Source organism: Camelus dromedarius, chromosome 22 (assembly GCF_036321535.1).
Source record: "Camelus dromedarius isolate mCamDro1 chromosome 22, mCamDro1.pat, whole genome shotgun sequence".
Taxonomy (NCBI): domain Eukaryota; kingdom Metazoa; phylum Chordata; class Mammalia; order Artiodactyla; family Camelidae; genus Camelus; species Camelus dromedarius.
The window spans coordinates 14,387,927-14,413,402 of NC_087457.1; the positions used below are offsets into that span (position 1 = coordinate 14,387,927).

Genomic DNA, 25,476 nt, shown 5'->3' on the forward strand with positions numbered 1-25,476 from the left:
AGAAGAGAGACCACCTTGATACATAGTCTTTGGAAAAAAGATGGACGGAGTGGTACAATTTGAAGGTGAATAAGATATTATGTGGTACTGCCTTCTGAAACCAAGTACTTTTTCTATTTACTACACTTTAGTAAGTGGGCCTTCATAAAGGTTCCAAATTTAAATATTTCCCATATATAAGGATGACACTTCATGTAACATTTATGATGCATTCTAAAAGACATCTGGGCCAAGCAATAAGAATCTGGTAGATACACCACATTTTCTGATTGTTTAAATTAAATATGCAGAGGAACAGTAGATTTTCATGCTCTGCACATCTGAGATAAGCGGCTGCTACCTGGTGAACGTAGCAGCTGTAAATCAGTGAGGAATTCCAAGTATTCTGTCTACTTTGTAACAGACAAATCATCCCCCAATGTCCACCACTTTTGGAAGAAAGATAAGAGAATCACTTGAAGGGAAAATTGTAACATGCAGGATTCCCATTTAAGACGTTTCTACCAGGAAACAGATTCTTTAATATTATTCCATTAATAAGGAATGAGGAAATAAATGACTTGGGGATTCTTCCCTTTTATGCAACACTGGCAAAATTATTTTGCTTCCATCTGCAATTTTTAGACCGGTGACAGGTACTGCTGCTTTATAGTACCAACTGGCGAGAATCATTAGGTAACTGAGCTGGGTTAAATGTAAGGAGAACCAAGCTGCTTGTAAAGACTGACACAATAATGGCCACTCTGAAGACCACTCAGAAAAGATATGTTACTTTGATCACTGAAATAATTTTTAAATTTGAGAATGATATGAATGATTATATTTATCTGGAAGACCATTTAGATAAGAGGCATGAAGGAATATGACGAATGTGAGGATGAACATAAAGAAGCGAATGCCTTCAATGAGGATGCTCATTGCATTACTTTAGATATTTAAAATCAGTATTTTATACACACACACACACACACACACACGTCTTTTACCTCTCTTGGTTCCATTGCTAAAAATCCTGAAACATAATGACACTAAGACAATCCTTTAAAATAAGGCAGGAAGGGGGAGCTCTGAGCCCAGATATACCAGGATTTTTTGGGGGGGAGGAAAGATAATAAATTTCAAAGACATCTATTGAAAGCTTTAAAAGTTTTAGTTCCTTATTATTATTAATCAATGATACCCTATTCCTAACTTATTATAAACCACCTAGTACAGAATCCTTCAGCCTGGTGGCTATGAAGTTTGATGAACCTTACTAACCAATATTCCTGACTCACTGACTGATAAAGACCCATGTCTTGAATATATCCTGCCTCCTCCCTGCCCAGGTATTCCCAATTTCTCAGCACTTTATGTAACTTTGGTTAGGACTGACACATGAAACCTCTTTGATTGGGATCCTGAGTGGGTAATGAACAGAAATCCAGACTTTGGTTGTCAAGTCAGGTATCTCAGCCGGGGACTCTGGCCACCCATCTTCTCAGCTCCATGATCTTGGACAAGGAGGTCGACCTCCTTGTGACTGTGACAGCACGTAAAACTGTGATGGTATGACACTAACCCAGAGAGCTGTGATGGTTATATGTGAAAGCACACGGAATGGTACCTGCAATGGAGTGGCTTTCAAAAGTTATCCATTTCCTTCTGACATAGAAAATGGTAGCCAGTTAGATTTGCCTAAGAATTACATTTCATTATAAAGAAATGGGGATGCACTGGGCCAAATTCCAGCGGTAACACTTAAAGCTAGTAATAAAATGACCCTTGCAGTATCAAACAAGTTAATAAAGCTTCTGAACTGCATAGCCTGCAAAGTGCATAACTGTGGTCCAACACTGAAGATCTAAATATTGTTTACATATTATTCTGAAGCTTGCGCCTCCTTTTATCAAGAGATACCGTGATGTCGTGTTCCTCAAGGCTTTCCAAAGTGACTGGAAACCTCGGGAAGCCTTAGAAGAGGAACTGGAGGCGAAAGGATAAGGTTATGCTGATTAGTTCAGTTTCCTGCCCTTCAAGAGTTCATTTAAGCAAAGAGCAGAGATGTACCAACCCTATCATCATCCTTTTACACAAAACCCCGTAACAGCTGAAGGGGATCTTCAGTATCTCGGTGTCTTCAAAGTCAAAACCCTGTTAAACTTGGGATTCTCTTGTTGATCTATGAATAAATATTTACGGCAGTTTTCATCAGAGGACTCTTTACATTATACCTTTTCGCTCTTATTTTTGTGAAGAACGGCTCTACTTGGATTTTCCGTTTTTCTTTTACAACTCCCATACAGTTTATATTTTACTTGGAAACGTGTTGTGTTAAAGACACCATGACTCTTCAAGAAAGAGACTCTAAAAATATCTTACCCGAGGTTTCTGAAGCTACCCTCCCCATCAAAACTACTTTAGTGCTGTAATGCTAATTGGTAATAATGAATGCAAATACTGGAGAAACATGTCAGTTAAGACAGCTATCAGTTCTGAGGCACACTTCTTTGGAAAGCCATCTGCACTTGAGAAAAACTATCTGGGGGATTAGCAACACTCATCTTGCATAAACAATGAATTGCAAGGAGAGGGGAGGGAAGGGATGATGCTACAAAGCTACCAGTTACGAAAACGAAAACAAAAACAAAAACAAAGCCTGAAATTGAGCTGTACAGAGACAGGGTGTGTTAAACCTTCTGCCAAGCCTGAATGAATAAATACATATTATTTATACTTATATATGGATATGTGTATGTACGTGTGTGTGTATGTATGGTCTACAGGTGAACAATACGTGTGCTTTTCTAAACTAGCCAGGGATGCCCTTGGAATTGCTAAACAAATCATTGCATGCCTCCCCGACTCTCCCCCTCCACTACTCTCTCCCGCTGCCCTCACATAAGCATTCAGGAGGGAACGCCACTGTCCACTCTCTAAGCTCAAGTCCAGAGCCATGAAGTAATTCGGTGGTTTAGGGCCGATCCAAGCCACGGCACAGATCAGGTGGTTTTCTGCAAAAGTTCCCAAGTGAATTCTCCTCTGACGCCCGCTCTAACTCTGCCTTTCAACAGAGATATGACCTTGGATGAGGCCCTTTCCCTTTCTGCACTGCCATTTCCCTCCTTGGTAGAATGAGATGATTAGCTACATTGTCTTATTATTGTGTTGATGAATCTAGGTCTAGTGGAAATGGGGATGAGCAGAGCCCTGACTCTGTAGGGTATGAGAAACTGTAAGACAATAAGGAACCCAGGCCCTGAGGATAAAATAACACAGATGGGGACAACTGACTTCCGGAAAACTAGTCAGAACCGGCAGAAAATTGGCCCAGTGGTGACCTCGTGCCTTGTGGTACGTGTCTCAGGTGTACCATCGGCCAATCATGAATCTCAGCTGATACTCTAAGTCTACAGTGAACTATTAGATCGATTGTGGTTTTGTGTATAAAAAGTCCTGGACCAGTTCCTCCCCCAAAGGTCCCTCCACAGAGCCCAGTGGGAAGCTCAGTTCAATCCTCAGCCTGAGAAAAAGTTCATCAGTGATGAGGGTTAAGAGAGTCAGCATGACGGAGCTTTGAGGTGCACTATTCGCACAGCACGACCAAGACAGGTATACAGTCCCTAACGTCCGTTAGAGACGGGGTCAGATGGCCTGCAGACCAAGGACTCACCTCTAAGATGGATGTCTGCACTTGGAGGATCTGCTCGTGGCCTTTGAGCTGCCGGATGCAGATTTTGCAGGACAGCTGGGTGGTGGTGGGCGTGTAGCGCTCCAGGGAGAAGGCACAGTGCAGGGGCTGCCGGTTACTGCTCCACACGCGGGAGAATGGGACTTCCTGCGGGGGAGAGAAGCGGGGTATGGTGTGCAGAGCCCGGCCGAGATGAGCAGAGAACAGGAGAGACTTAACAGCAATAATTATGATGACAATGCCGGCGATGGCAGCAGAGATAATTGCCTGAGCGACTCTGGCGAAAGTGTTGTAGAAGTAATGTTCTAGCGTATGCCAGGCAGCACAGAAGTAATTAATGTCAATTCCAATGGGTAACATTTGAATTCCAAAACCACACTGCCGGAGCTGAGACTTCACTTGGTGACACACACAGTTAGAAAGAGTACCGTCAAAATGTAATCGTCATGTTTTGCCACTACAAAAATATTCCTTAGAAAACTCCTATGGGTGGCTTCCCGGGGTAGACTCCTACTCTATCCTTTGCCCTAAGCCTGGGGTGGGATGGTATCTTCTCACTTAAAGGGCAATTATGGGAAAAACTGATGAGCCAAATCACAAACTCAAGCAGAACTGTATAAATATAATATTGTTAGCATATCCAGCATAAAAATTACACCTGCTGCAAAAGCACTCTCTCACACACACACACAAATCCCAGAGACGGACATAAACACACCAGGCCACCCTGGAATGGTCTAGTTTGCCGAATCCTCGCTCATCCATCATCCATTCGACAATTATGTTTACAGTGCCTACTAATAACCAGGTGCTGTACTAGATGGACAATAGAAGAAGAAGAAGAAAATTAGGTCTGGTCCCCACTTGCAAGGGACTTACAGACAATCCAAAGGCAGAAACAATTTTCACTAAATGAGGAGGGAAATGATAAAATGTCTATCACATTGCCGTTTTCCCTACGACCAGCCAGTGCTTGTCACCAACTGGGCTATTCTCGGGCATGTGGCTTTCCCACTAACATGAAGGAGAGGTCAGTCACTGCTATTCTTCCAGCTGCTAAGAATTCTCTCCTTCCGACTCAAATCAGGCTGGGCTCCTTGGCAATGCCCATGTTTTCCCAGCCCATGGTAATCTTCATCCTCACTTCTTTCTCTTCCTCGTCTCGTTAATTTGCTCTTCTACCTGTTCCTACAGGTATCATTTTCTCCCCTGCTGATGCTCAAAGGTGGCAAAAAATGTATCAGGTCTGGAAGTCTGATTCTCTGAGTTGTGACTGGTGATGGAGTTGGCATATGTTAGAAGACCAAGGGCCATGATTAGGTTCCATCTTCCCACTTGGAGGAACTAGTTCCCTGAGCTCTAATGTGCACACGTGTTGGTGTCCTCATTGTCTCTACAGGAAGTCTCACAGATCCTGGTGTTTGATACTTGGAGGGGTGGACCTTAGACTGTTGTAGACCTGAGGAGTGGAGAGCCTGCTTTAGGGAGCATGAGGGAACAAAATCGTGCAGTAAGCCCAACCACCTGCCCCAGCAATGGCTGTAAGGGCACGGTGTTTTTGCTTTGTTTTCTCTGTTCTTTTTTTTCCCCCCAGTTTTATTATGTAGAATTATTACAGTTCGACTGCACATAACACATTATATTGCATGTAAACACATATAACCAGTATACTGCACACTTTTTAGCTTTCATATATCTACTAATTACTGTTTCTAAGAACAGGTTAGAGCTTTAGCTTTTTAAACTTACATAGTTATCAAAGGAATAAAGCCAACTACAAAATAAGAATCAACAGAATGCAGTAATCTGATCATAAAGGACAGTCAAATGTGCTTGTTTTCTCCGTTCTTAATCCTGAACCAAGGGAAAGACAGTAGACCTCTGTCTCAAGAAGGGGCGCCAAGAACTCAGAGACGGTCTGCATGCTGGCCCCGTGCAGTCTTTCACAGACTTTACTCCCACGCAGAACGTGGGCCCTTAGTAGGCGACTCCACCTCTGCTGTTCTCAGGTCGCCCTGCATGGCAGGGGCTGGAAGCCTGAGAACCACCTTGCACAGGCTCGTGCCAGCAGGGCGTTCAGATCTCCATTCTGCTGGTGAGAGGTATTCCTCCTTTAAACTTGGAAGGAAGGGGAGATGCAGAAGCTATTTCTGCTTCTCTGACACCAGCAAGCAAACCCCAAAGGTTCAGCACATGGGAGCTTCTCAGGGGCTTCTGAGAATTAACTGTTTCAGTGCTTCTGTGTTTTCCTGAAACTCCCAGACTTGCTGGTTTCTTCGTATCATTAGTGACTTTTCTGACCTTGGATCTTCCAGGCTTTCCAAAGGTTTCAGAAGCACTGAAACCCCTCGATTAAATTTTCTCTTGCTTGACATATCTTGAGTGCTTGCTGTTTTCTTGATCCAAACCACTCTCTAATGAAACTCCATGACTTTTCACCTGCACCAAATTCTACACCAGTTAAAACAATAACAACACGTGTTTCTAAGTTCTGCCATTTTTCCTCGTCGAATCCGACTCTCTTCCTGCTGCTCCAGCTTTAGTAAACCATGGGTGACTCTGACTTCCAATCTCAGCCTCCAGCACTTCTCGCTCTGCCTGCTGACCTCTGCAGGCCCCCGTGTGCTCTCACAGGCCCAGCTGCCACTTCGTGGTGGAGAACTCCAACAGCTTCATCTCTGGTATGTCTCCTTCCTTATCGCCAGTCACTGGTATCACAGTGCTCATCAGGAAGTAATTTCAGTTGGCCTTTACTTCCGCAGACAAGTCTACTCTTTGAAAACGGACTACCACCATCTCTCTCTCATTGTCATCCTTCTCCAATTTTTCTGCCTCCATTCGGGATCCTCCTCTCTGACCTCATCACAGCTCACTGCAGTAACCTGCTCACCAGTTCCTGCCTTCTGTCTCTACTGCAGGGAGCAAATGAGGGGGCTGAGGCTGGACTGAAGAGGGGACTAGAGAGCAGTTGATTGTATTCTTCAGGGACTAGCTTATGTCTCTTTTCCCTCTGATCAGGAGTGGGGGGCACTGATGTGACCAGACCACCCGGGACCTCTGCTTTCATTCATGATTCCTTTGCTTGGGGGACCAGAATGGCCCCCTGATGTCTGTGTGCCTGCCACGTTATACACAGTCCCTTGTCGGGACTTTAAAGGCTTCCATCATCTACTGCCCCATCCTTACTCCCATTTTCGTAGACCTCAAATTCAGTCTCTTCTCCAAGCCAGTGAATTTTTCTAGTTACTTTGCACCATCCCCATCAATAAAAGTAACTAAAATATAAGGCTCGGTGGTTGTAGATGCTTTTGCCTGAATAAGGTGCTTTTTGCCTAACTAAGCAAACTAAGGAGATTTTTGTTTTCTAAGACTGAAATTTGAGTCATACAGTCTAATATAAATATTTGGACTTTCAAAAGTCTAGATAGGGCTGAGTTCAAGGTCCAGCTCTTAAACCTACATTTCCTATAGTGGATTTGAATCCATGGTAATACTTACCTTCCGAAAAAAAAAATGGCACTGACCATTTATTGAAAAGTATCTTCTCTAGTACCACTTGCTAAATTTTGTGTATTTTCTCCTGAGAACACTGGAAGAAAGGTTAAGAGAGTAAGACCCACTACAGAGATAATCTTTTCTTGCAGAAAGACATGAGAATCGACAAACAAAAGAATTCCTCTCTTTTCTCTCCATTTCACTGCACACAATCAAAACATTTAAAAAATCTGATTTTAAGACAATGTCAAAAGAATATTTTTTTATTGTTGACTTGAGTAGCAGCTGCCAACAGTGCTCAACAAAACATTTAAAAATAATAGAATTAGAAGCACTGTGATTAGTGTGTTTTCAGGGCAATCATCTTTGCTTTCATTTATTCAAAAAAAAAACAGAACAAAAAAACAAAACCTGAAGATGCTCACTGAGCTGAGAGAAATTATGTGGCAAGTAATACGGGAGGACAAAGTATAGCAAAGTTATGGGTGTTTAAAGAATTCCGGAAATGTTTTCATTTTGAGTCCCATTATAATTAGTTTCCTAGCAGATGGAGAGAATGTAAATCAAACCCTAGCAGGAGACAGACACTGGGTCCTCCAAGATACACAGCATGCTGTAAAGCCAGCTGCTTTTATACTAGCGAGGTGACAGCATGACTGTGTTTTGTAGGATTAAAAAAAAATTAATATTTTATTGTATACTGTTTATTACAGCTTCTCCATCCCACAGTCAGCACGGATTAAAGGAAACAGTGCTCTCAGATCCCAGTAACCTACTGAGAGCAGTTACTTCCCTCTGGAGGAAGGTTGCTAAGTCTTTGGAGAGGACAATTGTTTATCCCTAATTGTGGTAGAGTCTTAAGGAAAGGGGGAATAATTGTTTACTTTGGGAGGACTAGCATTGTGGGCCTTATTTCTTCTATGAATCGAGGTTCGTGGGTTCTGCTGGAACCAGATCTAAGAACTCACACCCTCACCCAACCTCCCCTCTCCTCTCCCCTGTCATTCCCGGTTTCTTCGCAGTAAGGGGTGTAGCCTAGCACTTCATAAACTGCAGTCCTCCAGAATCGAAACCAACAAGACCTAAAATCTAGTTGGGCTTCTATATACTGGCTCTCCTCACACGGCTCTGGACCCAACCTTGAACTCACATCATTCTAGAAACATTTCCCGCTTGGCGGGTGTCTGATAGGGCAGCTATTCTGGGCAGAGGGTACCTCCCCAGCCTTTACCTTCCTGGGAAATTCCACATTTCCCAGGAGAAAAGAGGAGGTTTCTTAGGGGAATAAGCTTTGGGTACCAATGGGAATATGTCGATTCTCAGATTCCTGATTTGAAGTTAGAGAAAGAAGTAAGAAGACAAAGATACTGGAGTCTTGCACCCGCTGACTTGGAAGGTGACAGAAGGTGACAGGGACACTGACCAGCTAAAGGAGAGACCTGTAAGTGATGTCAGGAGTAGTGAGATTTTCTGTCTCCATAGTAGTGCTCTGTTTGTTCCTACCCACTAAGCCCTAAGGAAAAGCCATTCTCCATTATCCACACTGAGTTTGAGCCATTCTCCATTATCCACACCAAGTTTGTCAGAGCACATGATGGTCTCCACGAGGTTCAAGCAGGCTGAACACAAATCCTCCCCAAAGTGCGTGCATCTGACGCCTGGAGCAAACACAGCATGGCCGTTAAGACATGCACAGTATGTCATCACACAAGCTGGGGGATTTCAGTGATCACAGGGGCAAAGAAATTGGTGATGCGGGTGGTGAAGAGAAAGGAAGAATCGGGCAGAAAGCCATTTGTGGGGAAGAAAAATGAAGTGGAAATGAAAACTCAATGGCAAGCCTCTTGGTGCCGTGAAAATTAAATTGTTCCCCAGCCTTCCAAGACTCTTTCAAATTATGCTCAATTACAGAAGGCAAATATTTATACATGTTCACAACCGCCATGCAATCCAACCCATCCCGGCAATGAAGCTTGCTGGCTTTCATTGCGAGCCAACGCCCTTGGGCTCTGGCCGGTCCTGCGTCGTCCTCTGGGCTGGGCAGGGATTAGCGCCCCCAAGTCTTTTCTACCTGGGGCTCTCTTTGGAACCCCTGGTGTTGGAATTGTTGTCTAAGTGCTACTGAGAGGTTATGGTTCTGTCATTTGCTGTTTTTTTCAGTCTCCAAACATCAAATTCAGTAGTTACTTCAGACTGAGTCACTTACATTAGATTCAGTAAAGTGATGCCCTTAAATCTAAAGAGATTAATTCAGAGAAATCCACATGGCTCTCAGGATTTGTTTTAACAATACCCTGAAGTTCAATCTGGACTAGAAACTTCTGCTTTCTGGGAAACAGAGACACCAAGGTCTAGAACATCATAAATAATGCATTTATTCATAGAAAACATTTCATCATAAGGAAATATGCTAAATGTGCAAAAAAAAAATGTTCAGGGTCCTCAGAGATATTCTTATTGCTTTGAATACACTCAAACTATACCTAGAGGGGGAAATTCTCGAGGTAATGAGAAGTCTGAAAAGTAAATAGAGAACTATGACCTTATCTGATTTGAAAAGTCTGAATTTTAGAAGCAGAACGCATTGGTGGTACAATTTTTTCCTAACTCTCATAGCATGGCCAAGGGTTTTCTTTTTGAGATTTGGCTAATTTCCATTCTGACAAGCCAGTGTATCTTGTGCATAGTGTTTTCAAAATGAATGCTGTAAAGATGGAAAGGTGAAAAAACCCACAGAGCTCTGCAGATTAAGCTGATGGGCAGAAGAGAGGAGTCTGAAAGCCTCCTGTGAGTCCAGATCAACAGGAGTCTACCAGAAGCTCACTCAGAGTTAAGGCAACGTCCTGCCACTTGAAGCACAGATAAACCTGACTTAAGAAATGATGGTAGACCTGTTGGCTGCTTCTGACGACAGTACTTATCACTGGAAATTGTGACAGAATTCAGTGACAGGGTCACAAGTTGGTATCTTTCCATGCTAAGCAAGTATTCAAAAATCCTTTAAAATTGATGCAAGGAGACTCTTAAGTTATCCTGCAATGTTTTTTTTTTTTTTTAAGTCTCTAATAATGAGGTATGTGAGTAATTTGTATATATATATATTTATAAAAGAATTCTAAAAGGCACTGATAATTGTTTGCTTCTCAATTTATGTTTTCTTCTTCCCATCTTGCTCAATTCCTTGGGCAACAAGCACTTCATATATTCAGGACAAAATCTCTTGTTCCTACCTTCCTGGCCTTAGCTCTCTACCACTCCAAATGATCACCCTTAAAGGATTTCTCACTAACATCCGGTTCATCCACAGCTGAACATGATTAAAAGTGTCTCACAGTGAACTGATTTTAATCAAAACAAAGCAACAGACAAATCTTGCTCTAAGTTGTTAAATTACCATCTTCAACCCATCCCAAGTGACGACTTAAACAGGAGAGGAGAAATGTCACGTTACCTGACATGAAAGCACCTTTTTTTCCCACCTGTTAGAAACCCACAGATTTATGACAATACATTTCATTCCCTGGGTGTAGTCCAACCTGCTACATCACTGTGACAGTTTTCAAAATAAATCCACAGTTTTAAAGGAGAAAGAAAGCCAAGAGTACCCGCACTAGGGTCTGTGAAACGCTCGCTGGTTAAAGCAAAGCTATTTCTGTCAGAAACCCATTTGGCCAGTACCTGGCATGCAGTGAATGGTTTAATTCTCCAGAGGAACGGGGGGATATCGAGGACAGAGATCTGAAGACTGAAGGTGTTCCCTTTGAAATGCAGCAACTTGGGTTCTTCCAGTAGCTGCCCACCGTGATGCTTTTCATCTGAAACCACTTCCTACAGGACAAGGAAAAGAAAAGAGGCAGAACAGTCAAGTACCCAATTTCCTCCACAGTTTTCCTTCCAAAGATGGTGGGAGACATGCATTGCCATGTGACTCCCAGAAATAGGCAGCATCGTGCACACACTCTGCTTTTACACCCCCATATCCTTGCAAGGTCAGGACTAAGGGCTGCAGGCTGCTGAGAAATGAGGATCTGGTCACAAAGAAGCCACTGTTCTTCACTTACTGTACTGTTGAGCCTTTTACACACACTATGCCTGTCTTTAAAACGAGAAGAACTCCCTGGCCCCAAGTAAAAGGTAATACTGTTGATTTTCCACAATTACATGAATTTCATCCTGATGTGACCATAATCAAGTATTTGGACTTAACCTGACACATCATATTTCACACAAAGGGAGACACAGCCTCCCTCCACTCTGGTTCCCTTGCTTGTGACAGGCATCATCTAATATTTATTCTTTAGCTCAAAATAACCGTTACAGAGCGTATGTATCATGTATATTTGTAGTAATGTTCATGAAAATTATGCCCAATGGCTGAGAAAAAAATAAGTTGTCAAGTCAGTTTTAGCTCAGGGAAAAAAGATCAAATTCCTGAGATAAATACTCCTTTATCTTTCACTGAGAAATCTTTGTCTCATACAACCATGATTCATACCCATTCTATTAAGTAAACCATTTAATTGGTTAAATGTTAAAACTACTGTGGGAGGTGAGGCTTTCAGTGTTTGGAGATAAGAGATTTCCCTAAATCCATTTTAAAAATCACCATTAATTAACTTACAATTTCCTTGCAGAGCTAGGATAAGCAAAAAACCACAAATCCTTTAGTTATGTCCTATAGTCTTCCCAGAGTCTAAAAAAGGTTGTAGGAAGTCAGGCAAATAGGTTAATAAATACAGTAAAACTTACATCTCAATTATCAGAGAGTGGAAGCAGCTTCAGAAATTATCTTTTCCATCTGTCTATGTATAGATTAACATTAATAAAAATGTTTTTGACTAAGAACCAGCTTTCCACCTTTTATCCTTCATGTAAAGGTTGCTTGTGTCTTTCCTCAGGATTGCATGAGTCAGTTCCAATGTCATTTTCTCCAGCTCTTCAGATGTGGGAGGGGTGTGTCTTTGGGCCCTAGGTCAACACTGTACTTCCCCCAATGATGGAACTGTCCATATCCATGCTGTCCAATGTGGTATCCATTAATCATGGTGGCTAGAGCGAGTAAGGGACTGTTTTTCATTTTAATGGATTTGAATGTAAATATGCACACGTGGTTGTCAATTACTGTACTGGACAGTGCAGTCCTAGAGAATTCATTGCACTGTGGATCTAAGCATTGAGAATAATACCATGGTCGCCAGTGTCTGATGAGGGCTGCAAACAGTGGAAGGAAAGAGGGTGGGATGGAAGGGAATTCATGCCGGATGCTGACTTCAGGTCTTTACGGATGCTGGTCTCTGTTCCTTGTTTTAAGATTTAATGAGCCAGTGGAGGGGAGGGTATAGCTCAGGTAGAGTGTGTGCCTAGCATGTACCAGGTCTTGGGTTCAATCCCTAGTACCTTCATTAAAAAAAAAAAAAATCTATTTACCTCTCCCCCAACCAAAAACAAAAACAAAAACACACACACACACAAAACCCTGAAGATTCAATGAGTGTCCAGCAGAGGGACGCTTGAGCTGGGCACTGGGCGCACAGAAGTGAAACACCAAAGAGCTCACGGTCTAGCGAGAGGATCAGAACGGCAGGTGTACGATTACAGCACAGTGTCTAAGTGTTACAGATGTGTGTAGCCTGGAGGTTAAGGCAAGACAGGGTGCCTAACCCAGATGGGCAGAGAGGCCAGGGGGGGGATTGGGAAAGCAACAGAGGAAGTGATATTTGAACTGAACCTTGAGGTAAACATAGAGGCTCTCCGTGCCAAGAGGAGGGAGAGTGCGTTCCAGATGCCAAACAGGCTCTCCCTAAAAGCACGGAGGCCAGACAGAGCTGGGACAGGAGGTTAGGGTGGGAAGTGTAAGGCTGGAGATGACAAAAGTTACAGGGCAGGAGCCAAATCATGAGTTCTCGCTTCTTGTGCTATGTAAGGACTTGTATTTTATTTTAGAGTAATGTCGCTCAGGTTTGAAGGTGTGTGAGAATCTTCTGGGGGTTACACATACTCAAGGGAGCGCTTATCTTGTAAACCAAAAATGGACGCACAGGCTTCTAATCACATTTCTCTGCAGTCGTGGGCAAGTCATTCGACCTCTTTGGGCTTCAGTGCTTTACTCAGGTTTATTCATCGCCAAGCAAAATCATTAGCATGGGAATATAACAGCCCCTTTCTGCCATTCTAGTGCAGGGTTAGACATAGGCACAAATAAGAAATTTGCTTATTAAAACCGTATGAAAGCCGTGGAATAACAACAGTGTCAGCTTGTCAGAGGATATTTGACTAGGCTCTGTGAAGCGTACCCCTGTTCTTTATTCTTTTAATTAAAGGATATTTGATTTACAACGTTGTGTTAGTTTATGGTGTACAGCATAATGATTCAGTTATACATATATATTCTTTTTCATATCCTTTTTCATTATAGGTTATTACAAGATATTGACTATAGTTCCCTGTGCTTTACAGTAGGTCCTTGTTGTTTATCTATTTTATATACAGTAGTTTGTCCCTGCTGATCCCAAACTCCTAATTTATCCCTCCCCCAGCCCTTCCTCTTTGGTAACCATGTTTGTTTTCTATGTCTGAGTCTATTTCTTTTTGTAAATAAGTTCATTTGTATCTTTTTTTAGAATCCACATATAAGTGACATCATATGATATTTGTCTTTCTCTGACTTCACTTAATATGATGATCTCTAGGTCCATCCATGTTGCTGCAAATGGCATTACTTCATTCTTTTTTATATCCCACTGTGTGTGTATGTGTGTGTGTGTATGTATATATATATATGTGTGTATATATATACATACACACACACATACACATTTTCTTTATCCATTCACCTGTTGATGGACATTTAGGTTGCTTCCATGTCTTGGCTGTTGCAAATAGTGCTGCTATGAACATTGGACCCCTGTTCTTTAAATGTGAGTTACCTGAATATACAAAGAAGTAAACTGAGGTCAGGAAGTGAAGTGACTTGTTCAAGGTCATGCGTAGAGCTAGGCTATTTTGATATTTAGAAACTACACAGTGTCAGCACATTAGGAGGGAACTTAAGATACTTCATGATGTAAAGCTTATTTATAGATTAAAAACAGAGACCCTCCCCCCAAGAAAGCTATTTTGCCTGAAGCCACGCGGTTAGTGACCAAGCTAAGACAGGGCAACTTGTTCATGGGCTAGCATTTTTTTCTAATGGATTTCCCTGCCTTTTCCTATACCATGCTTGATTTATTTAGAGTCATGTGAAGGTCAGAATGCTGTTAACACTGTCCCGTAAGTAATTTTCCATTGGTGTGAGGAATACATAAAGATGACACGAGTCAGTCTGTATTTGCCCTAAGGTTATCATATGGTCTAAACAGTCCCTGAGATGCAGAATGGAGGATATCAGGAATTTTTTAAATGGATATCCACTTATAATTATCACCGAGGAGAAAGGAACCTTAAAAATTTAAATACAACAAAAAGACTTAAATACAACCATGATTTATTTTTGCTTTTCTAGCTTACTTTAATCTCCACATAGTGAAACGACTGAGTACAACTCACAGTGCCTTGTGATCTTGCACAAAACATTAAGCAATTATAGCTACTGTGTAACAAAATTAATTATTCAAATGAAGAAGCCCAGTAATGAACTAATCATTGTGTTTACAGGTCTGTAAAGTTACAGTGGGCTTCGGAGTTAAAGAAATAAACTCCTGCGCATGAGCCTTTAAACACTCCCCAAATCCCCAGCTCAGGACTCCCAGTTACGCGCCTAACCTCCTGCATGCATTCTGCTCATGGCCGCCTGGAAATCGGTGTTTTTACATACTTCTCAGATGATTCTGATGCCCAGCCAGGTTTGGGAATCAGGGGTACAGACAACTCTGCTGAGCTAGTTCTGAGTCACTCACGTGGATGTATCATCACCCCAAGAGTGAAGTCTGATACTCACTGTATTTTTTCCTGTCTGCCTCCTCTATGACACGGACCTTTTGTTAAATCTCTGGGTCTACTGTTAAATTGATATCTGTGTTAATTAAAGTAGAAAGTAGGATCTGGCTGGTTTCTTGTAACATTAAATGCACCTGAAGGCTGTGGTGGGTGGTTTTTCTATTCTAGTTATTTCATCATTTCACACTGGGGGCTGCTAGTCAATCCAGTTCCAGGAGATGTGGCCGGGAGAAACGTGTGCTTCGTGCCTCGCTGAGCCATTTATGTTGATTTAATGAGACAGGCAGCAGTATTCAGGTGTGCTTCGGGATGCTAAGGCAGGCAGGCTGAATTTACATACTTATGAGACAAAACTGTTTGAACTTAAGTGCACGCACGCGCGCGCACACACACACACACACACACACACACAGAGACAGACAGAAATTATGTCACTGTGGTGTTTTCCTTTAAATGCTTTACGTGAACAATATTTTCCAAGGTTGCATTACTGATAAACACAAGAACTACATCTGGAGGAAATCCTTTGAAATTAGATTCTAAATCCACATTAATGCCAAGTAAGTAACGAGTGCTGAGAGGTACTGAATAGGAGTGCTGGGAGCAATGGAGAAAAAAATTAGTTGTTCTTTCTTTTTCTCAGATAGGACAAGTAGTTAATTCCTTGCTTTCCGTGTGTCAAGATTTGTTTGAACTGTGTGTGTGAGAGAGAGAATGTAATAAAACACAATTAACAAAACCTAGGTCTTTAAATTGTTACTGCTTTGAAAATATATCACCATTCTCAACCTTTGGTTTGAATTCATTAAAAGTGGCGATGTCAAACACACAAACAGAAGATCGCAGCTCTAATTATTACAGAAACAGGAGCAGGAAGGACAAGGAGTCATTGGTCCTTTTCTCATCTTCAGACAGATGGCATTTGTATTTCTTTTTAAAACCTATCTGAGCTGATTTAATTTTCCACAGAGATGGTTTTAGGTGTATTTACTGGAACAGATCTTCAAAAATCTGATACTAAATTAATTATGCCTTACCAAGGCGTATGAGGTATTTTGTTTTTGTCATTCAAAGAAGTAGCTACTGTGATTCAGACGAAATATCCCCAGAGCCAATGAGATGCAAACTTAGCGGCCCTGCAGAAGGCATAGGGGAAGGAGGGCAGGACTGAAAATGGGTACTGATTACGAAAATTCTATAAAGGCGTATTTTTTTGGCTGGGACCACTGTATTGCCAGGCTCCCACCTAGTTCTAAGAGGACAGGAGAGTTGGGTTCAGAAGCTGTCCTTCTTCCAAAGATGTCCACTGAGAGGGTGGGCTTTTCAATATTTGGCAGGGAACATAGTTTCCCAGTGAGATAGAAATGACATGAAAATGCAGCCCGGCCCTTGAACCAGGCGTCCTTCTTGGTTACAGGCGCAGTTCTCGCTGGGCTCATATGTATCACTTCTTTGAGATACAAAAGATGCGCTACAGTAAATACAGCAACTGTCACAGCCACACTGGTCTCTATTTCCAAATCGTGACAAACATTTTCGTTACAGCGATAACAGAGGCAAATTCCAGGGTATGCAATGTCTACAGAAATGGTTCATGAAAAAAAAAAACCCTCTGTATTAATTTTGATTAGTAACGCCCTGACTTCTTAGAGTTACAGAAGGCAAGGCATCACTGTGCGAGATTTCCAGCTCGCCCCACGCGAGCTGGAGGGAGCCGATACTAATGTGCGAAGTCTTTCAGAGGCTCAAGAAAAGTCTTTCAGAGGCCCACGGCCGCCTTAAAGGGCAGTCACTATGTAATATTTCCCTCTCATTACATACCACCTGGGAAGCCATGGGAAATAGGGCATAGGTGATTTGGGGTATTAAGGTGGTTAAACAAACCTGGGTAGAAGGTTCTGAGCACATTCACTTAAGATAAAAATCCAGAAGCAAGATTCCTTTCAGGAACAAAACTCAGAGGCTGAGACTGGGGAGTAAACGGCTGTGTTCAGAAAAGCTACACGTTATGTTTTAATCTTCCTGTGGGCCAGGAGAGTTATTCAACCATGGCTGATGATCTCTAGGGACCCCTGGGGGGCAGGGGGAGACGTGGCCTCTGCTGCCCACGACAGCTGTCACATACATGCTGTCAATAGCACGTACCAACAAACTCAACTTTCAAGTCGGCTTCGTTTGACGTTATAGGAGGGAAAGAATCACTGGAGGTAAATAGATTTCGACAAATGGGGCAAAAGGTATCTCTCCACTGGAAAACACTTTTCTAAAGCAAAGTTAAAGAGTTTAAAGAAATATCTCTTAATGATGAATACACAGCAGGTTATGTGTATTCAACCAGAGGGAGAATCCCACTTTCTCTTGCGTTGACTGAGACGGGTGCATTACCCACAGGAATGGGGAGTGGTTTGGGAAGCTGGGGTTAGACCCTCATTTCACGATTCCCACTGCAATTCATCTGTGAATGGCTGAGCTGTTGTGGAAGCTGGTAGCAGTCAACAGGAATGAAAATACGTTATGTGTGAGTCACTTGAGAATAAACTCCTTGGGTGAATGTCTAACTCACGGTGTGCGTACATCAGCACTGAGACGGTTATGCAAAGAAAATTCCAAACTGGTTCTGAGGGCTGACTTCCAAGGCGGCCGTGACGAACGCTAGTCTGCAGCGGGTTACTCACAGGAGCCGGGGGACTGGAAGTCCTCCAGCGCCCCCCCACCCCAGGTTTACTCAGCTTTCAAAATCTGGCTGGGTTACCAAACATCCAGCTTGACTCATGGTGCACACCACCACCTGTTCAGCGGTGGTGATAATCTCTATTCATTATTTCTGATTACTGAATGCTGGGGAGGTACTGTATCCTGGAGAAGTCTTCTCATTAGGGGGTCCTGAAAGCTGATAAGCGTATAAACTGGCAGTCACAGGATGAGGGCTCGGTACTTACACTGAAGTCCATTACCCTACAAAATGGCACCCCTTTTGTGAACAGCCAAATATTAAGTTTGCCCTTTAAGTTTAATGTTACGTTTGCCCTAATATTAAGTCTGCCCTTTAAGTAGCCCAGTACCTGTGCTACTTAAGAGAGGCAGGGAAGGTGTGGGAACATGGGTTGGCACCGTGTCACCTTTCCTGGCTTATGTTCAGAGTGCAGGTCACTGTAGCTCTTCTATTAGTAAACATGAGTTTTCCAGCTTGGTGTCTCAAAAGCCAGTTACGGAGGAAATGCTCTGCACAACGGACTTAACGAGTGGCTGGGAGCTGGGACGAGGTGTGTCAGGAGAGCTGTGCTGTTTACACACGGGCAGAGCTCACACAGACATGTCTGTACTGTCCTTGCTGCTGTTAATGAGCCTGCACTTGTGTGAGCAGCAAATTTAAAAGGAATCATACATGATTGAAAGTGCTAAAAATGGAAAGGAACCCTGAACCGCCCCTGCCTTAGCGGCCCTGGTAACTAGCAGGCCGTGTGTCCAGGACACAACACGAGTGCCTGCTGAGTGGAGTGGTGTGGGGTGTGGCTGCCGAACCCTAACTACAGCCGTCAGTCGATGGAGCACTTTCCGCACTGGCCTCTGGTCATCAAGTACCTCTCATCCCTGTGGCTCAGGCCAGTCTCTTTTCTTGACAAGGAATCCCTTTCTCCTTTGTTCTTAAATCTCATTCATCCAAGAAGGTCCCCTACGATTCTCAAAAACCCGTCCCCACCTCCCCTCTTGCAACTGGGGCTGTTTTCCGAGTTCCAACTCTACTTCTCAACAGTTTCATAATTTAGCACACGACGTTCTGTGTGTGTGAAGTACCTCTTCTCTCCTCTGAGTGCCAAGTATCCCGCGCCCCCTGCGCATCACTGTTGGACACACAGTAACGGCTCTCCTTTCACGAGAGGTATCCCTCTGGAGCCAGGGTTGCGGGTTCACTTGCCAGACCCTCTGCACTTGGACTCCCTAATGATACCGATCTTCAGGAAACCCCATGCTTTCACGACACCAGAAGAACTACAGAGAAAAGGCTGACCTGAAATGCACAAGGGGTGTTGTCCACGCAGTAGACCCTCAAGTTGTAGTCCAGAGAGTTACAGGACATGCAGCCAAAGACGGCCACCTTGAGCTGCTTCACGGCGCAGTCTGTGATTGGTTCTCCAGTAAGGGCGTATGTCCCGAAGCTGTCTAAGAGCACGTGACATGCAAAGGGGTCCAAGAGGCAGTAACAGGACGTGGATTCATCCTCCACTGACATTACTTCCTGTTGGGAAAAGGTCTGTTGAATTCTCTTAGCTTGGAAGTAAAACGTGATTTAACAGTTACTTTGCAAGGGCATAAACACAATTTTTTTTTTCAGAATATTTTTATTGTCCTAATTTTCTTGGTGTTAAATGTTCTTCTATCAAAATAACTGCTACTTCAGGAACTCAAGTCAGGGTTATATTCAGTGCGTTGGGATTCAATTTAGCAGGTTATAACAAACGTCACTTTCAAAGTTCTCCAATTTTTGGTTAATTTGTTCACTGCTGAATTAAAAAGAAGTAAGAGGCTTGAACATTAACAGCAATGAGTTAACTTTTATGTTTTTATAAAGGTTTCTGAAAACTTCTTTCAATATCCCTAAGGTAATATTTATTTTCTTTCAAGTATTTTATCCTCTTTCATTCCATCGCAATCATTCACGAGGGACTGTTACATCTTATCCAAACCATCTATTTATCAGACGATCAGATAAGTCACCCTCCCTGACAAGAACTTAGGTGTGTGTGACTGGTTAGGTGGAGCATAAATATAACACCATCTGGGTGTGAAAGATTGTGAGAAAGCGCTGGGAGTTTTACTTTAGAAACCAAGGCAACTCAGGGCATCACGGAAAAGAGACCAAAACCGGGGCCTTTTATGAAACTTCACCCCCGGGAAATCTGCCTGAGGGCGAACCCCGACTGAATAAACAGTAGGATGCACTTTCAACAAAGAACACAGACTAGTTTCAAGACATAGCTGGGCAGGGTAAATGCAATCCACGGAAGCAACTGGGGATTTTCTTCCCTAAAGAAACACGATTTTCCTTTTACTTTTGCCCGAAGCACCTCCTGGGAGGTGGGAGCCCAGGGCTAGCTGGAACAGGTCATTGTGTTCCAACAAGATAATTCACCTGCTTTCATGCAAGCTGGTCTCAGGCAGACATAAAAGGACTCCCTATCAGACAGCTAAATCAGAGGTTTCACTTAAAATAGTAATTCCACTGCTGTCTCTCTGCTGTGACTGTCTTCCTTACTCTCCTCTCGGATTCTCAATTTTTTTTTGGGGGGGGGGTCTCTTTTATTCTCTCCTTGTACAGTTTCTCTCTTATATGCCCTCGTATACACAATCAGAATGATTTTCAATGCCTCCATTAATTCACCAACATATACTCAGCACCTACTGGTTCCTGAATACTTAAACATAGATTCATTATAATTCCTATGATGGCAAAAACAGATAACAGTAATTTCTTCTTCTGAACACAGCCTGCTTGCCCTGGGCCCCCTCTCTAACCCCACAGAGGAAAGTCAATTCAGACGGGGACATGGCCCAGGAATAAAGGCAGGAATCGAAGTCGATGTACCAAAGGCAGGTACACGAGGCTACATGTCCACGTGGGTAACTGAACTGTACTCTAAAACCAAAAGAAAAAGCTCTGTATCCTCTCTGGCCTCTCTTATCTATTATCTCACACACACACACACACAAACCCAACACACTAGCCAGTACTTCAAGGATGCTGTAAAAACACATGCCACCGACCCTCTGAGAAATAAGTAAATGCTCACCAATTTCACAGCTGACTTGTTGTCTGAAGAGGGTGAGGGTCCATCCCACAGATGGCACCCAAACCCCCCCCCCTTTTTCTTTTGTAAAGGAAGACTAGGTTCTCACCTCCCACTTGCCCTGCTGGGTCCTCTTCTTTAAATGGATATTCCAGTGCTCAGAACTGACGTCTGCACAGTGGGGTATGGTCAGGGCAAAAGGAGTGGTGACAATCATGTCTGGGGGACCGCAGGTGACTTCCGGACTCAGGAGCACCTCAGATCCATCCGACTGGAGGCTGTACGGTTAAAAAAGGAGAAAAGAGATGCATGTCAAGGAGGGGGGCATGTCTGAATGAGAACTTAGTTTCAGGTTTAGTGAAGGCCTTTCCCAGGACGCCCCTCCAGGGAGCATCGCCTGTGGGAGGGCTGGTCCGGACCACAGCCATCCATCCCGAACCCTGAACCGTTCAACCACACAGACTGAGGTTAAGCCTAGAATTCAAATCTCAGTTTTGAAAAACAAAATGACAAATGCTTCTTCAGAAATACAGGGCAGAACAGGAGAAAGCGAAGACCTGGCTGGAGTGTCGCACACCAGCTACTGATAACATCAGTGACCAAAGCCAAGAACTTCATGGAAATGATGGATCTGGTGACCTTACCACCATGTTCCTTTCTTCCAAAGACGCATTCTACAAATATGTTTAATGCAATGGAACAAATTATTATGGAACAAAGCAACACTTCAAATGTACCTGGATTGAGTACGTCTCTTCTGGTTTTGAAAATATTTATTTTCTGCCAGCGCACCAAGTATACAGGTTATACAGTGATAGCACAGTAGACAGTTTTAAATTGCATAGTCAAATACATAAATACATATCTTTCATCTTTCCTATTTTAGATCTAAATTCAAAATCATTCTACCTAAACCTGCTGTTCAGATTTTTCTCTATTGTGAATAATTTACAATGGGAATTCAGAGCCATGAAACAGATAAAAGAAAGAAATTAGACTAAAGGGAAATAATATCGCTTTACTGAGCACCTGCCTCCCTCTTCCATTTTTGGGTGTTTTGTTTTTTGGGGTTGTTTTTTTTTTAATTGAAGTATAGTTGATTTACAGTGTTGTGTTAATGTCTGGTGTACAGCACAGTGATTCACTTACACATAAATATATTCCTTTTCATATTCTTTTTCATTACAGGCTATTACAAGGTATTGATAGAGTTCCCTGTGCTGTACAGTAGACCTTGTTGTTTATCTATTTCGTACATAGTGGTTAATATTTCTACAAATCTCCAATTCCCAATTTATCCTTCCCCACCCCCTTTCCTCCTGTTTTTGTTTTTAATCTCTGCCTCCAAATAGTACGATGGGGTAAGTTTATAGGACAACAATCAGTAAGAATCCAGAAGCCTACTCATTTCCCCCAACTACTTATGTGTTTTTGAACAAACTAGTCTATTTTTTTCCTGTATTTTCTCTTGTGAGCAATATAATGATACAAAATGTCATCAATTCAGCAATTTAGGATTCTCAGATGAACTACCTACAGGGGAGCAAGGATTGGTGTTATTCCCTAAGCTTTCTCTCATCTGACCCAGGAAGGACATTTAAATGTGTCATCGCTGGTCAAAACAGCAACCCTTTGAGCAAGATGAAATTAGTGCTAAAAGATACTACCTTTTCTGTGATCTTGTGTAAACAGTTTCTCTACGTGGACATGTAACATGTTACTAGTTTCTGAATTGCTGTTGTTGACATGGCTTGTTCTCCCTCAGCTTGGCCATGGTCACACTCTAGCTCTTTCTCTATAATTTGCTGCTGCAATAAAAGTCAGGACACACAAACTCGAAGGAGCATCTTTTAACTGCTGTGCGTAAAACAGAACTGAATGTTATCCCACCGCCCTTCCTCCCTCCCCAAGAAGCACTGGAGCTGCCTTCTGAAAATTCAGCCTTCCATGTAGGCAACCCTAGTCCAAAATTAACAATTCCTCCAAAACAGGCAAAGCACAGACAAAACGGAAAATGTCTTCTATGCGTTTATGTCCCTAAGCAGGGTAGGCAAGTTGGGAGGGGGTGGGTCTGGAGAGCCGTGTATTAGCAATAACAAATGCTCCATGAACAGCCCCCAATGAGGTACTTGAGGTTTGAGAAAAGAATGTGCAATTCCAGCACGAGCTCTAAGCAGCCCGTGGTGGCAGCTTGCACGTGGCCGCCTGCCAGGAGCCGTCGGCCAGGGCGGAGCGCGCTGTGTGATCACTGCCTGCATTCATCACTGATGGGGAGAGCAGGGGTGCTTATGAGTGACCGATGACAAGCTCTCCTAAAAGAACTATTTAATTGCTTTCAGAGAATCAGCCCCCTTGTTGAACATATTGTTCAAACATATGGGAATTAGGGGAATTATTTAATGCCAAACGAACTGAAGGCAGCTAATTACATGAACTCTCACACTCACCGTGAAGAGCAGGGCTCCTGTCGGTAGTAACTGAAACAGCTCTAGGAGTCCGAGACGGTGCCCTGGAAACGCAGGCGGGGCAGCGGCTGGGACCTGGGCATTCCTGTAAGTGCAAAGGAAGCCAGCCAAGACACATCCAGTCCTCCTCCTGGGAAAGTAGTGTCCGTGGGTGGGTGCAGGTCTCTCTCCGGCGAAGGGGCAAAACCTAATCTCTCCATTGTCTTCCCACATGGTTAATAATAATTTGCCCTTTTCTGCCACCTTCTATCTGTGGCAATCAGGGAGATTTACAAATATTAATTAAAGTTCTTCACACACCTGTGTGGGCAGGTGTTAACAAAAGGTCACAGAGAAAGTCAAAGAGATGGTGGCAAAATCACCCCCAAGACTTCTAGGCTCCTGCTCCCTGTGACCAGAGGTCCTCTGCTCTGCTACCACTAGGCCATTTCTGGTCAAATTGCTGGCTCTTGTGACATCCCAAGTACAGATGGAAGGAAAACGTAGCCATGGTACTGACCTGGGACATCTGGGGACAAGAGGGCTGGAGAAGGAAGCCTTTAACTGGACTTGGGTAAAAACAAAGATGTGTCAGCAAAGCATGGATGGCATTTCAGTTTGCCCACATCATATAATATATACCAAGGAAGTGTTCATGCCCTTGCTACGGGTTGAAGAAAAAAAAAGGCAACACATTTTTGTAAAATTGCTACAGGCTAATAAAAACTGAACTGATAGCAGCAGTGATCTTAGAGGACTGTAATATGAACAGTCTCAGTGCATCGCATACGCTCGCGGATGAGAAGTCTGGTTGTGCGGGCCTTCTGTTGTTCATCTTTCCCTTGTCTCTGTCTCCCTGCCCCCCCATCTATATGCTGTGCATCTTTATGAACACTTATGAATATAAAAACATTAAAGAGCCATGTCTGTGTAAGCCGGTGGCATGTTGAGTAACTGCATAGAAACATAGTTGTGAATTCAAATTCCTGCTCTCACGGCGCCGCTGAGGGTTCTGGGGGAAATTCTGCCAGCTTTGCCGCTTTGATGCCCCCAACCGAAAAATAAATCTACGTGGTAGGAGAGGGTGCTGATAAAGGGCACGGGAGAATTTTGCCAGGGAATGTGGCAAGCCAGGAAGCCCCTTGTGACTAACCGTATTGAGTTACCGGCAAGGGAAATCAAAAGTAGCAGAGGGGCTGCAGAGAGCAGGAGGTGCAGGTGGAAAGAACATTCCCGTGTCCCCGCCGTGGGCTTCCCAGCATCATCCCTGATACGTCTCCTGTCTGACCTTTTCTGTGTCATGAAAACCAGACTGTAGGGTAGAAGGGAGAGCCTTTTGGAGCCTCATTGCCTCCCATGCAATGTCCTACCTCCTTGAAGATCATTTTAGAGTTAAAAGAAAGCATAAAACACCTAGGATGTGCTCAGTGGGTGAGGGTTCTGCTTCCCAACCTTGAACCTCTCCTGCCTTTTTTATGTCTTACTTCTCTAGCAGCTGTGTTTTGGAGATGGTTAATTTATTCAATAAATTGTCATCATACCAACACTTGCTTTCACAGAATTTCCAATGCTGGAGGGATGTGCAGTATGGGAATTTAAGGCACCTAGGTGATGCTTTCACGCTAACCTCCCACAGTCTGTCTTCAACTCAGCAACCAGAGCAATCCCACTAAAAAGGCCAACATATTCCCGCCTTGAGGAACTGCAGCTGTTCCTGCTGCTCTGGGGTCTTTCTCCAAGTGTCCCCTTGATCATCTCCCTCCTGCCCTTCAGACCTGGGCCCCAATGACACCTGCTAGCGAGGCGTTCCCTGATTACTCCCGAGCGACACAAATGCAACATCCCTCCTCCAAAGGCTGATCTTCGCTTTTCTTTTACTTCACACTTGCTGCCCTCAAATGCACTTGTTGTTTATTTCTGCCTCCCACAAGCTAAAAGGTAAGCTGCATGAGGACAGGGATTTTTTTTTTCTGTCTTCATTGTTGTACCCCCAGTGCCTAATACGTCCCAGTTGTAAGCACTCAAAAATATCTGTTGAACAGAGCATAGAAGCCAGTGGTTTCCACCAATCAAAGCATCAAAGTGAATGATGGTAGTAAAAGATTATAACCCATTGTGTAACATGGGAACCCATGAAAGAGATGGA

General features: G+C 43.3%; 1 protein-coding gene across 7 annotated transcripts in view; it reads right to left on the reverse strand.

Moving 5' to 3' along the window:
• Window positions 1–25,476, reverse strand: part of UNC5D (unc-5 netrin receptor D) — a 494,738-nt gene that overhangs the window by 21,873 nt on the left and 447,389 nt on the right. For all 7 annotated transcript variants that reach the window (XM_031440128.2, XM_031440127.2, XM_031440126.2 and 4 more), the window contains 4 exons: window positions 20,996–21,164; window positions 19,110–19,337; window positions 10,844–10,993; window positions 3,653–3,817 (listed from right to left, as the gene is read on the reverse strand). In XM_031440128.2, coding sequence (XP_031295988.1) covers window positions 3,653–3,817; window positions 10,844–10,993; window positions 19,110–19,337; window positions 20,996–21,164 — 712 coding nt within the window. The remainder of the gene's footprint in view (window positions 1–3,652; window positions 3,818–10,843; window positions 10,994–19,109; window positions 19,338–20,995; window positions 21,165–25,476) is intronic.